Source organism: Crocodylus porosus, unplaced genomic scaffold (assembly GCF_001723895.1).
Source record: "Crocodylus porosus isolate Cpor-Errol unplaced genomic scaffold, CroPor_comp1, whole genome shotgun sequence".
Lineage (NCBI taxonomy): Eukaryota > Metazoa > Chordata > Crocodylia > Crocodylidae > Crocodylus > Crocodylus porosus.
The window spans coordinates 26,187,774-26,201,442 of record NW_017728918.1 but is presented as its reverse complement, the minus strand read 5'-3'; the positions used below and the strand labels follow the sequence as shown (position 1 = coordinate 26,201,442).

The window sequence follows — 13,669 nt, the reverse complement described above, 5'->3', positions numbered from 1 at the left end:
CTGGCTCCCCTCCCCTCCGGGACCTCAGCGCTTCTCCAACTATCCTCCTTGGATATCTGCCAAAAACCTGTCCCTTGAATGTACAGTCCTGATATACTGTGAAGGTTGCTTAAAATGATATTACCTTTGTGGCAGTATCTGCAGAAGCTCTACTACAACATCACAAAGATATGGGGGCCTGTTCCCAGCAGAACAAGGCTGGCAGGCAGCCTGTCGGCTAAACTGGAGTAGCTGACATGCAGCACTCATGCCACAAGTGGCAAGTGCAGCTATTTTGTTTGGCACATGGTGGATCTGGTGGGGGGTCAGGGAGAAAGCAGAGCAAGGAATCAAGGAGAGGAAGGGGGTTGAGCTGGCAGCTGGAGAGAAGGCAGGACTTTGTGGTGCCCAGGCCAAAAGGGTTGGCTGCCACTGAGTTAGACTGCAGTTGTGGGGGGCCCTGTGGGAAAGGGCAGTAGGTGGCTGTGCTGTCCCTGGGACTGAACTGTTACTTGGGGCTAAGGCCCTGCCCACTTCTCACCTCCATCCACTTGTGTGAGAGAAGGAGGAACAGTCCAGCAACAGCTTCTCTCTGCCCTCCATACACAGCCTGATCACATCCTCCTCTTATAGGGGAATCATGAGATGGCTTAATGCTTCTTTCTTTTCCTGTGCTTGCGTAAAGTTGCCCACAAGTGAGCTTTAGTTAGGTTCTGATTTTCATCAGGAATGGGCCTGCCTATGTAATTGGGGTCCTCCAAGTTCTGTTTGTCTTTTTCTAATGATGAGATGAGGATAGAAAGCTCAGCCACACATTTTGGTTTCCTTTGAACCCTGTCAAAAGGAGCTGAGCATGGCAGGGGGAACATATACATGCATGCAAACCAATTAGATGAGTCCCTCATATCTGATGTGGCCTTTGGTGTGTAAATGCTGATGATCTGAGTCCTGTGTTCTTACGGAATTATGGGGTATTAATAATTTATGGGCAATTACGTCGTATTTTTAATTCAAAATTAGAGTCATAGATGTTGGAGGTGGATCACCTCATAAATCGTATAGCCCCATCTCCTCCTAAGTAGAATATAGTTGGTTTTCAGTGGTAAGATGACCGGTGTTGACTTTGTTTTAGCCAAAACTCCAAGAAATGTTGCTAGTTCTTCTTGACCAGAAAAGGGGCCATTTAGATGCTATTTATTTTGAGCATTTTTTTTTTCCCTTAAAGGAACAGCCTCCCAAACATGACAGAACAATCGCTCATTTCTGCTGGAGAAAACAGAGTTCAGGTTCTGAAAAATGTACCTTTCAATATTGTTCTTCCTCCTCACACTACTCAAATGGGCATGGACAAGAGAGGCCACCAGACCACCCCGGATACCACTGTCACTGTTTCCATTGCAACAATGCCCACGCATTCAATTAAAATGGAAACACAGCCCCATGGCTTTGCCGTGGGTATCCCTCCAGCTGTTTACCACCCTGAACCTCCTGAGCGTGTGGTGGTTTTTGACCGAAATCTTAACCCTGATCAGTTTAGTTCTAGTGCTCAGCCTCAGAACTCCCAGAGGCGCACGCCAGACTCCACCTTCTCAGAGACCTTCAAAGAAGGAGTGCAAGAGGTACAGGAACAGCTACGTTTCATGTTTGTGTCTGTGTGTGTGGTGTGTCCTCCTTAATCTGTGCAGGGATATCTTGTTCCACTTCCAATTGTTATGTAAACCTGAAATCTGTCCAGTGGATTAGAAATAGAAGATTTTCCCAGAAAGGTCCATTTAGTCAATTAAACCTATTGATAATGATTTCATGTTCTAAAGCAAATGGCTAATCTTACAAATGATGGACACTTTGGCTAAATAATGCATGGAAATAATGGGTCAGAAGCAACCATGAAGTGTGTACCTAGCTGAGGTTTTTTCAAGAGCACTCAGTAGCTCTGCTTCTGGCACCCAAATGAAATAGCCTTCAGGCTTTTCTACATGCTCTGAATAGACTTACCATTCCTGAAAGCAACATGTTCACCAAGTGTGTGTGGATGATGTGTATAATGTCTGTCAGTTGATAAATTTTAGAGGAAAGCTTGACTTACCATAAGCTGGGTCAGAGATCGTGTACTTACTGGAGAGTATCTTTTGACCTAGGCCCATAAGCAAGTACACTGCACATGCTGGCCACAACTTATTTGTGAGCAATTACTCCAGCTGTCCATCTAAAGTGTTGTTTTGGCAGCCATTGACTTTGGCTCTGTGCTGAGTTAATTACTGGTATTTTCAGGTTTTCTTCCCTGCTGAACTAAATCTGCGGATGGCTAACATGAGTTCAGAAGACTACGTTTTTGGCAACATTGCTGGGTAATGCATGAAGGTTCCTCTTGTCCTATATCTTCCTCATCTCTTATAGCCAACCTATTGGTGTCAGACTTCATTCTCAAAGGTGCTGAGCATCTGCAGCTCCCATTGGTTTCAGTTGGAGTTGTGAATCCTCAACAACCTGGGGAATCATATCTATGGTTTTTAGACAGCAGCAACTCTACTGGATTTGTCATGGCACCATGCTGCCAAATGGGAGTTCCACCGTAACCTTGGACTTCGTTGTAATGTGGATCTACACTGTCCTTTAAGGAGTTAGTACTGATTCTCATGACTCCCCTGGAGCTGGCTTCCACATGCTTCACCTCCCTAGTAGACACGGAAAGATGCTTGCCTGTTTCAGTGAGCCAAAGGAACTGTGTGTGGAGTTTATTTTAGTCATTGATAGAAAGTTTTCTGTTACATAAAAGTCTTATGTTGCTCTGAGCATGATTAGGCTGCCTGCAGTCTTACCTGATGATGGCCTAGGGAATTAGAGTGCCAAGCTATTTTTTTTTTTTTTTTTGAGGGAAGGGCATGGCCATAAATCGGACTAGTTTTGCTTTTCCACCTTCCTCACTATGATGGGCTTAGTGTCAACTGAGAATCCTCTGGACCTTCTCCAAATTGACTGTAAAACTGTTTAATCGGCTTTTCAGCAGAACTCCTTAGCAATCCTCACCTTATCCATTTTATAGGAATAACTTTGAATATACTCTGGAAGCTTCCAAATCCCTTCGACAGAAGCCAGGGGACAGCACAATGACTTATCTGAACAAGGGCCAGTTTTATCCCATCACACTGAAAGAAGTCAGCAGCAGTGAAGGAATCCACCATCCTATCAGCAAAGTCCGAGTGAGTGGTGACTCTTACAACTTTTTGGGAGATATGGTGTGTGCTGCCACTCTTCAGAAGGCCTGAGCTAAGAGCCATCCAGTCCCTCTAAATGCACAGTTCAGACTAAATCCTGCAGGAGTAGGGCTGGCTGCCTTACTCTGCCATGCCAGCTTGAAAGGGAACAGCCAGTCAGTCTCCTGGCTCATTCACTTATTGGTATCTTTGCTGAGCAGGGTTGTCACTGGTGGTGGGATCATGCAGTGCTGACACCTGGAATGAGAACCTTTACTTTTTCTTTACCTGAGAAACTTCTGGTCGTCATCATCTCTTATGTTGCAGAAGAACCTCAGTATGTCTCTCTGTTGGAAAGTAGGATTCGTTTTGCCAGGGGTAGTATGGTTTTTCTTGAGCTTTGAAAGCAAAGTACAGCAAACCTAAGCAAAGCTTCCAAGCCAAACTTACAGTGGCCTTTTATCCTTTAAAGCTTTCTTTTATATATAGATATATATTTACCTCCTCCTCCCCCCTCTCCTTTTCACAAAGAGCGTCATCATGGTAGTGTTTGCTGAAGACAAAACAAGAGAAGATCAGCTCAGGCACTGGAAATATTGGCACTCACGACAGCACACAGCCAAACAAAGATGCATTGACATAGGTAAGAAACTCCCTAATTGCTGGTGTCAAACTCTCAATCTGATTTTCTTGGCAAGGTTCAACTTTTTGCTGGTGCTTCATTATTAATGGGAACCTCACTGAGCTCTCTACTTAGCTTTGCAGTAGAACCAGGGAGAAGCTTGTGGTCAGTGGATTTTCAGCAGTGGTTATGAGTTGTTCTAACTGGAGATGCCTTGAAGAGCGCAGCTTTCTGAAAATGCTGAAAAATAGGCCCCTTTATGGCATCTCAGCATCCAGAAATTGAACTGCCCCCTTCTCAAATCACTGGCTACTTCTGAAAGTCTCAGTATAGTTCATGGGCTTGGTGAGCTATGAAGGACAAGACCCCTATCAAAATACTTTAGCACTATTTGTCCATCTTCCCAGTGCTGCTCTCACAATGAGGCTTTGGTTCAGGTAAAAAAGAAAACACTGCAAATTTCCACTTGCCTGCAGACAAGGCTGTGACTGGCTGGCTTCCAAATTTCCCTGGTTGAAAGCTGGGTTGCACTCCCAGCCCTTTCCTTCTGTGAATAAAGGCAGGGATTAATCACTTGGCACTTAAAGCAGACGCGCATGCAAATCTTTGTTTATTATTGAAGAAGCTTTATTCAGAGCTTATACCCTTGTCATGCAGTATGACATTTCTCATACATAACTACAGGGTATGGCACCATACCCTGTATCTGCCGTGCTTGGCGTTGCTGACTTTCTCTATTTATTTATTTATTTTTTTGTTCTAATTCACCTCCGTCTCCTTTTTAATACAAAGTATTTTCAACTTTGGTAATGATTCCCCCACCTTGAAAGCTTCTCTGTTGCATTAACCCTTGGCGGACTGTTCAGAGATCTGCAGTTGGTCACTTCATCTGCTATGTATGGCTACGATATTTAGATACTTATAAACTTGTACTCTCTGCTCCCCTGTTCTTCCTCTCCTCCCTGACAGCTGACTATAAGGAGAGCTTCAACACAATCAGTAACATTGAAGAGATTGCTTATAATGCCATATCTTTTACTTGGGACATCAATGAGGAAGCAAAGGTATGTAACCAAGCTTATGTTTCCTGCCCTTTCAGCGTATGGGGAAAGAAAGGGGTGTGTGACTTGATGATTAGCATGTAATGACTTTGTTTGCACTCATGAATTAGGCAAAGTCTTCCTGGCTGTTTCTTAAGAAGGCTTCTTGCATATGCTGACATTAAAAGCTTTGCAGCTACCTTAAGATTTTTGACAGGGAAAATCTGTCTATTCTGATAGGAGTACTGACTCGGAGCTACAGCAAATGTTTCCCAGAGCAGTGGTGGTGCACAGGTGTTTGAGATACTGGTTTCTCAACTACCCTAAATCATGTATGTTGCCCTAGGAGTTGCCAATAACCTATAGAAGTGGCTCAACACATGAGCCTATTGAGTAGTTTGCAAGGAACCTAGACAGCTGAATCTAACTTATATCAAGTAGAACAGGTTGCCATTACTACTATTTAAACACTGAAGTCTGTATTCCATGCAACTATAGATCCCAACGTGCAATGAGCTGTTTTACACCTTAGCAACCTCTGGGTGAACTTGCATATCTCTAAATGGATCTTCATGCAGCTGGGACACTGGGACACCGCGGTCAGTGGTAGCCAGGCAGGCTCAGCAGCTTTCATAGCTGATGTATTAATTGGCAGGTGCTGTTTAAAGCCCTAGAGCAGTTATTGTCACCCAGGGTGCTCTGGCACCTTGGGGTGCCTTGAGATCCTTTCAAGGTGCTGTGGGACGCAACGTTGGCACTATTAGGCATAGAAATGAGTCAAAAGGTAAACCCAGAAACATCAAATAAGAATCTGTAGTGTTGAAAATATCCTGACTTTTGTGGTTTTTCTGAGTACTTTGCAACAGAAACTGCTTTGTTTCTCCATAGTCACAAAACTAGTGAAAATTAAGAGCTGGTATTTTGCTAAAATCTAAACAGATTGAGAGCTACTGCCCTAGAGTTTATGGAAGGCTTGTGTATCTTCAATGCAAGAAAACCTTGTTGGTGAGGGGAAGACATGGGGCTATTTCAGAGGGGTAATAGCACTGCTCAGCTTTGGAAGTTACAAGTGTTGTTGCAGGACTTTATTTATTGACCCCTGCTGGTTGAAGTGTCATTCTAGGCCAGGAGGTACTGAGCTTTCGTTGTAAACCAAGGACTGGTCCTTTCACTTTTAGAAGTCAGCTTGATTGTATGCTAGCGCATCGTAGTTGAAGCTGGGAACTAACAGCATGTAGATGACCTAATAATGGCATATGTTTTATGCAGCCTCAGTCATGCAGTAAAATGCTAAAGGTAATATATGGAAAGAGTACTACTGGAGGAGCAACTGAATCCCTCACTGCTGCTGCAAAGATTTATATAGAGATGTAAAATGGTAGTGGGCTAGATGGTAGATGGGTGCTGCCCAGAGTATCTCATGGTCTGTCTTGCCAGAGAAGTTGGGGAGAGAGGGAGAAGTAGGAACTTCAGGAAGGAAACCACTGTTGGACAGCTGTGGGAAAATGAGTTTTGCAGAGAAAGTAGAAGAGCTTGAAGCATGGGCAGCAGGAAGCTTTCCCTAGCAGGGAAAATGTGTTTCTTCCACCCTGCCTAATCTAGTAGCTTTTATGCCTTTGTCTCATTGTGATCCCACATTGCATGAGGGCCAGTACTTGTGAAGCTGCTTGTGGATATTGGTCTTTTCCAATCCATAACACGAGTATCTAGTTGTGACTAGTTCAGCTGAAAAGGATGGCTTTCCATCTTGCACTGGAACTGTGGTGCAGGGTGCCTTCTACATCCAAAAGTTTGAATGTTTAATAATGTATGGAGGTGCTGGTCCCTTCAGAAAACTGTGTTCAGTAAGCACTCCTGAAGGGTTGCTATCAGGGGTGTAACAGGTGGCTCTCGGGGCCTCGGTCATTGGCCCGCCCACCTGCTTCTGGGCCAGCTGCCCGCCTCCTCACCTGCCACACCTTGATGATGCATAATTATGGTGTTAATTAGGCAGGAGGCTGCCCATTCTTGTCCCAATGCTGGGCGACACCATCTGTGGCTCCATTCCTCCCCTACACTGCAGCCCAAGCCTCGCAAGTGGCATCCAGGTAAATATTACTCCTGGCCTGAGACCAGAGCAAACAGAGTCTAAGTTGGGCTCCATGTAAATGCACACTCATACCACTTCTCCTCACAGGAGGCCTCTTCCACTCTGCCCCTCTCTCACTGGGGCCTCTGGCATACTGTCTGTTACCGGGCCACACTCTACTGTCCTGCTTCTTCTTGAGTGACCCCTCTGGGCCATCAGGCTCCGCTACTCACATACCAGCCTCTCCACTCAGTCCCTTCAGTTCCCACAAGTTCCCCTACTCTGCGTGGTCCGGCCTTGTGCCGATCCCTGGGCTAATTCTGCCCCACACCCCTCACTGAGCACAACTCTGTACACACTCGCACACACATACTGGGCTCCCAGCCGTCTGTTTTCCCCCCCCTCAGTGGGGGCTCCTCATCTCTGCCCCCTCACTGGGGGCTACGGGGCTTCCCTCCCTGGTTGGGCTCAGGTGGCCATAGCTGTGCCTGGCCCCATCTTGGTCTTCTACCCTCCTTGAGCTCAGGTGGCTGTAGCTGTGCCTGCCCCCTTCTACCCACAGTGTTGTGGGGGCTAGGGGTTAAGGCGCCCCGACTCGCCTTTCATCAGCATGGTAACTGGCTTGGTATTTCCTGGGGGCTCCTGTGCCACTGGGAGCACCACCAGGCCACCCACTCCTGGCAGGGTGCAGTTTTAGGTCATGCCCAGGACCAGGAGCCTCCAAGCCATCCCCTACAGCTCTTGCTCTTACCTCCAGGATGTTTTATACAGCCTTACAGCCAGGCAGTGTTTCTCCCTGCCTGCCAGCAGTGAACTGCTTTGTTTACATAGGTGGCCAAAGATCTAAAACAGCCACCACAATCAGGCACCTACTGGCTGCTTGTCTCAGCCCTTAAAGTGGCAGGCACCAACAATGCCCCGTCACAGGGGGATTCTGACAACAGAGTTGTGTGCTGCCACCATAGAATTAGACTCATTCCATCCTCCAAGGAACTAGAGTACTTCACGAACATAGATCAACTGACCTGCATAACAGCCATGATAGTAATTAAGAATTGCATGTATTTTACAACTGGAGGAACTGAGACAGTCCATTATGAAAAGGCTTGTTCAGTTTCTGAGGCACTGATGGACAAATGGAGTGGATGAAGACCCAAGTGAAAGGTTTTCCAGATCTGGGGTCGATACAAGTCAGCCCTACCATGACCTGTCAGCCACTAGTATGTGCGAGCAAAGGGGCCAGTTTTATCGGTGACACTGCTGTACATCCAGGGCTTTTGCAAATGAGAATGAGATCTTATACCTGAAAACAGTTCTGGAACTTGGGGCTTTGGGGCTGGTAAGCAGAGTGGGAATCATTCATCAAGACCATGGTACAGGTTTAGAGTAGGGTTGTAGAGAGTGTACAAGTGTTCTGAGGTCCAGTGCAAAGTGAAAGGTAGACCTGTTGAAAGGTCAGAGGGGAGAGCAGCAGTGGGGGATGTCATGGTGGGCATCTGCTACAGGTCTTTGAACCAGGAGGAGGTAAATGAAGCCACCTTTAAACAACTGATGGAAACTTCCAAATCGCAGGACCTAGTTCTCATGGGGGATTTTATAATTATTGGGACATCTGGTGGGAGGAAAATGCAGCAGTATACAACAATCCAGCAAATTCCTGCAGTGTGTTGGGAATAACTTTTTGATACAGATGGCAGGGAAACCAGCTAAGGTGGGTGGCTCTTCTTGACTTACTGCTCACAAACAGGGAGGAGTTGGTTGAGAATGTGAAAGTGGGAGGTAATTTGAGTGACAGTGACAGAGTTCAAGATCCAAAGGGGAGGAAGAGGGGAGAGCAGCAGAGTAAGGGCCCTGGACTTGAGAAAAGTAGACCTTAACTTGGGGAACTAGTGGGTAGGATCCCTTGGGAGGCAAATCTGAGTTAGAAACGGAGTCCAGGAGAGCTGACTGTACTTTAAGGAGGTCTTTTTACTGGTGCAGGAGCAAACTATCCTGATTGTAATGGAAGAATGGGAAATGAAACAAGAAACCAGCCTGGCTAGATGGCAATCTCTTCAGTGAGTTGAAACTCAAAAAGGAATCCTACATAAAGTGGAAATTTGGTCATCGGATGAGGGAGGAGAATAAGAGCATCTCACAGGCATGCAAGAAGAAAATTAGGAAGGCCAAGGCACAATTTGAGATGCAACTAGCAAAGGCCATAAAAAACAGTAAAGAGGGATTCTGGAAGTAAGAGGAAGATCAGAGAAACTATAGGTCCCTTATGGAATGCAGAAGACTATCTAGGTACAGGTGTTGCAGAGAAAGCTGAAGTACTTAATACCTTTTTATTTCAGTCTTCACAAATAGGGGCAGCTACCAGATGACAAGTGCAGTTGACAGCAAAGATAGGGAAGGGGACACGCAGCCTAGAGTAATAGAAGAACAGGTTAGAGATTACTTAGAGAAACTAGATGCTTTCATGTCAGCAGGGTCATGCGGGATGTGCCCTCAGGTACTGAAAGAACTGGCTGATGTAATTTCAGATCTATAAGGTATCCTCTTTGAGAACTTGTGGAGGGTGGATGATGTCCCAGCTGACTAGAAAATAGCAAATACAGTGCTCATGGTTAAGAAAGGGAAGGAGGGAGGATTTGGGGAATTACAGACCAGTCATCCTGACCTTAGTAACTGGACAGAGCATGGAGCAGGTCCTCGAAGAATCTCTTATGAAGTACTCTGAAGATGACAAAGTAATCAGTGTTGAATACAGCATAAGAATCACTTCCCTTGAGTTGCAAATGACAGTGTGCTTTTTGGTCTGGTGGCTTATATTCAGCTAATGGTTTACTATAACTCAGGTCTTCTGGAGTACAGCAACCCAGCCAGTCATTTTCCAGTCTGTATTCAATTATTTCATCCCAAGTATAGAACTTTTACTTGTCCTTGTTGACTCTCATCCAATTGATTGTGGGCCTTTTTTTCCAGTCTATCTAGGTCATTCTGGATCATAGCACTGCCCTTCAGAGCATCTGCAGCTTCTTCCAACTTGGTGTCATCTGCATATCTGCAGAGTATGTGCTCAATCCTATTGCTCAAAACATGGAGATGTTAAATAATACCAGATCCAGACAGACCCCTGGCGAACCCCACTTGATACTTCCTCCCAACTAGACATTGAGCCATTGATGACTGTTTGCTGAATATCATGGTCTAACCAGTTGCATATCAGTTTCAAAAGCCTTGTTACAGTCAAGGTCTAGCTCATCTATTGTTCTCCCCCACCCACAGAGCCTGTCACTCATAGAAGGAAATCAGGTTGGTCAGGCATGACTTGCTGTTGGTGAATCCATGCTGGCTCAATGTGTAGTTGGCAGCTGGTATCAAGTTGGGTGTCCCAGGGGTTGGTCCTGGGGCTGGGTTTTTTGTTTTGTTTTGGTTTTTTTTCAATGTCTTAGTCAATGACCTGGAAGATGGCATCGAGTGCACCCTCAGCAAGTTTGCAGATGACACCAAGCTGGGGGGAGTAGTAGATATGCTAGAGGGTAGGGCTACAATTCAGAGAGACCTAGATTAACTGGAGGATTGGGCCAAGATTCCTATCTTACGAGGTTCAACAAGGACAAGTGCAAAATCCTGCCTTAGGATGGAACAGTCACATGCACTGGTACAGGCTGGGGGCTGATTGGCTGGACAGCAGCTTGGCAGAAAATGCCCTCCGGGGGTATAGTGGACAATAAGTTGAATATGAGCAAGTGGCATGCCTTTGTTGCCAAGAAGGCTAATGGCATATTGGGCTGCATTGGTAGGCATGTTGCCTGTAGATCAAGGGAAGTGATTATTCCCCTCTACACAGCACTGGTGAGGCCACATCTGCAGTACTGTGTTCAGTTTTGGGCCCCCCACTACAGAAACGATGTGGACCAATTTGAGAGAGTCCAGCAGAGTGCAACAAAAATGGTGAAGGTGCTGGTGCACATGACTTGTGAGGAGAGGCTGAGGGAACTGGGCTTATTTAGTCTGAAGAATAGCAGCTTTCAACTGCCTGAAGTAGGGTTTGAGAGAGGATGGAGTAAACTGTTCTCAGGGGTGGCAGATGACAGAACAAAGAGCAATGGTCTCAAGTTGCAACGAAGAAAGTTTTTAGGTTGGATATTAGGGAGAAGAAAAAATCTCACTATTAAAAACACTGGAATAGGTTACCCTGAGAACTGGTGGCAGCTGCATGCTTGGAAGCTTTCAAAACCTGGCTAGACGAAGCCTTGTGTGGGGTGATCTAGTTGGATGGTCCTGCTTTGAGCAGGGGGTTGGACTAGGTGACCTTCTTAGGTTCCTTCCAGCCCTACTTTCCTACGATCCACATGGTCTATAATGCCCTTTGTGAAGTTAACTAGCAGTTTTTGTCCTCTTCTTTTTGTTCAGTTGCTGGATGTCAGTTATGCCAGTAGCAATTTTGACATGGACATCTTTGTTGTCAGTGCCAGTAGAGAGCCAAGAACTCTTTCCTTCCCCAGGGTGGTGCCTCCAGGTCAGGGCTGAGGTATATCAGAGGAACTGTGCATAAAAGCTCCTGATAGTATGTTTTGTGGAAGAGTGCTTCTCCCACCCCCCAGCAGCATCAGTGGGACACTTGTTAGCATGTTTAAATCCACATGCTTTCTAAACAGTAGGTTTAGATGAGGCTATAGACTGGTGTTAAATCAGCCTTCTGAGCTTGAGTTTTCACTCCTGAACACTTTAAAAAGCAACAGAAACTGGAAGTCAAAACACCTTTAGTTTTAAAACTAAGCAAGTAGGGAATTATGTGAGTGTGGTGTTGTATCTGGGCCTAGGGTTCAAAAGCTGAGTAAGATCTATGAGGGGACAGTCTTTGCAGCCGTAGGTCTGCATTTCCAAGTCTCCATTTCCTCCTCCCCCCACCCCCTGTCCCCGCCTTTTTTTTTAAAGAGTGAATACATTTGTCAGTGAGTCTTGATCAGATTACTCATCAGAGCTGCAGCTCTTTCCCAACTCCATGATCTTATCAGAGGGTAGCTGAGCCAATTTCAACAATTTTTATTGCACGGTTCATTTACTTCACTTTTTTGACAGAGGCTTATATGACTGTGTGTGTGAAGAAGGCATGGAATATAGCAAGAGATGAGTTCCTTGTGCTGCATAGCAGCTCTTCAAAGTAAAAAGTGCAATGGTTTAATTATAAAAATGCAAAAATGATCTTATCTGAAAAAAGTGTTTAACTATCTGATGTACAGTGTTCCCTTGGTATAGGTATTGATGGGAGAAGCAGTTTACAACTAGGGATATGCTTCATCAGTGATTGAAGTCACCCATTTCGGCAAGAATTTTTCTACTGGTTTTTACACACTTTGTAGAATTAAAGTTTTCCCAGAGAATATTCGTAAAGTCCAAATATTGCTGAAACTGAACATTCTGATTTCAGGAAACTGCAGTGAAACCAAATTGGGAGCCCAGGAGACAGTGGATGCTGTGTTAGGTGCTGTCTGAGCAGCTTTCAGTAGTATTCTGTTGGGAGAACCAGTAGAAATCCTACCGTTTCAACAGCTGAGATTTCGGCATAGCTTGGCGGTGATCTGATGCAATGTTTGTGCACTGATTTGTTTACCCTGGTCAAGAGCTTGCCACTCCAGACTGTGGCAGACAAGCTGTAGAAACAGTATCTTCTTCCTCCAATGTATACTTTCCTTTTAGCAGCTGTCCTGAGCCCCCTGCTGGCTACTGTGCTCTGGGGCAGGTGAGAAATCAATAGAAACAGCTTCATTTCAGAACGAAGTGGCAGATCATAGTGAGCACTGAGCCATGGAAAGGAGTGATAAAATTGGCAGGGGCCAAAAGATGTGCCATCTCCTGCAACAGTGAAGGGACTGACGGAGAGAAGGAAGCCAGGCTAGAGGCGACAGAAAAGGCTGTTTATGTCCATCTTGCTTCTAATGACAGGAAGGGGAGTGAGAGCATGAGGAGGATACTGAGTTGGTGGAAAGGGGGAAGACTGAAAGCAAAGAACATGTGTTGGGTTGGGGGAGGTGTGAAAATACTGAAAGGGGAAGAATAGTGGCTTCTTGGGTTTAAATGAGCCAGTAGCGAGTCTAAGATCTGGTGAATTTTCCCCACCTATAATGAAGGCTGCTTAATTTGACTGGGTTGAGAAGTGATGGGGTGGTATGAAGATTTCATGCTTGGGGTGGGGGGAAAAGACAAAAGATGGTTTAGGAATCCAGTACCTGCTGGCCCTTTGTTTAGGAAAAATAGGGCAGCTGCTTGATGCCACTTGGTGGGGAGGAGCGATACTAGATGAGGTGGAATAATGACTGGAGGGCAGATGAGGCAATTTCATGGGATGGGTAGTCTTGTGATTCACTCTAGATTGGAGCATGAAAGACTTGGGTTCAGTTCTTCCTTCTGCAGACATCTTCCTCTTGAGCAAATCACTCACTCTTTCTGTGCTTCCCTTCACATCTGTAGATGAGGAAAATAGCACCACTTTTTCGTAGCTTTGTCAGATTAGGCTGCAAGCTCTTTGGACAAGGAACTCTTACCATACATGTGAGCAGTGTCTAGCATGGTGACTCCTTCCTTTAGTTGGAGCCTTAAGTTGTTACTTGACTTGTGATGTACATTAGTGGCACTGTTACTAAAGATGTAGATTTCTGCCCCAGTATTTCCCACTCTTCCATCTACAAAGGGTACAGTCTTGCCAGCTCTACTCATGACTATTACCTTGTAAAACAAACTCCTGGTATTGGGAACATAGCCTCATTTTAGGTCACTG

General features: G+C 45.5%; 1 protein-coding gene across 1 annotated transcript in view; it reads left to right on the top strand.

The window, feature by feature from the left end:
* GRHL1 (grainyhead like transcription factor 1) overlaps positions 1-13,669 on the top strand; it is a 61,150-nt gene that overhangs the window by 8,487 nt on the left and 38,994 nt on the right. Inside the window, exons 4-8 of the mRNA XM_019538139.1 lie at positions 1,205-1,598; positions 2,251-2,327; positions 3,023-3,179; positions 3,705-3,816; positions 4,765-4,859. Coding sequence (XP_019393684.1) covers positions 1,205-1,598; positions 2,251-2,327; positions 3,023-3,179; positions 3,705-3,816; positions 4,765-4,859 — 835 coding nt within the window. The remainder of the gene's footprint in view (positions 1-1,204; positions 1,599-2,250; positions 2,328-3,022; positions 3,180-3,704; positions 3,817-4,764; positions 4,860-13,669) is intronic.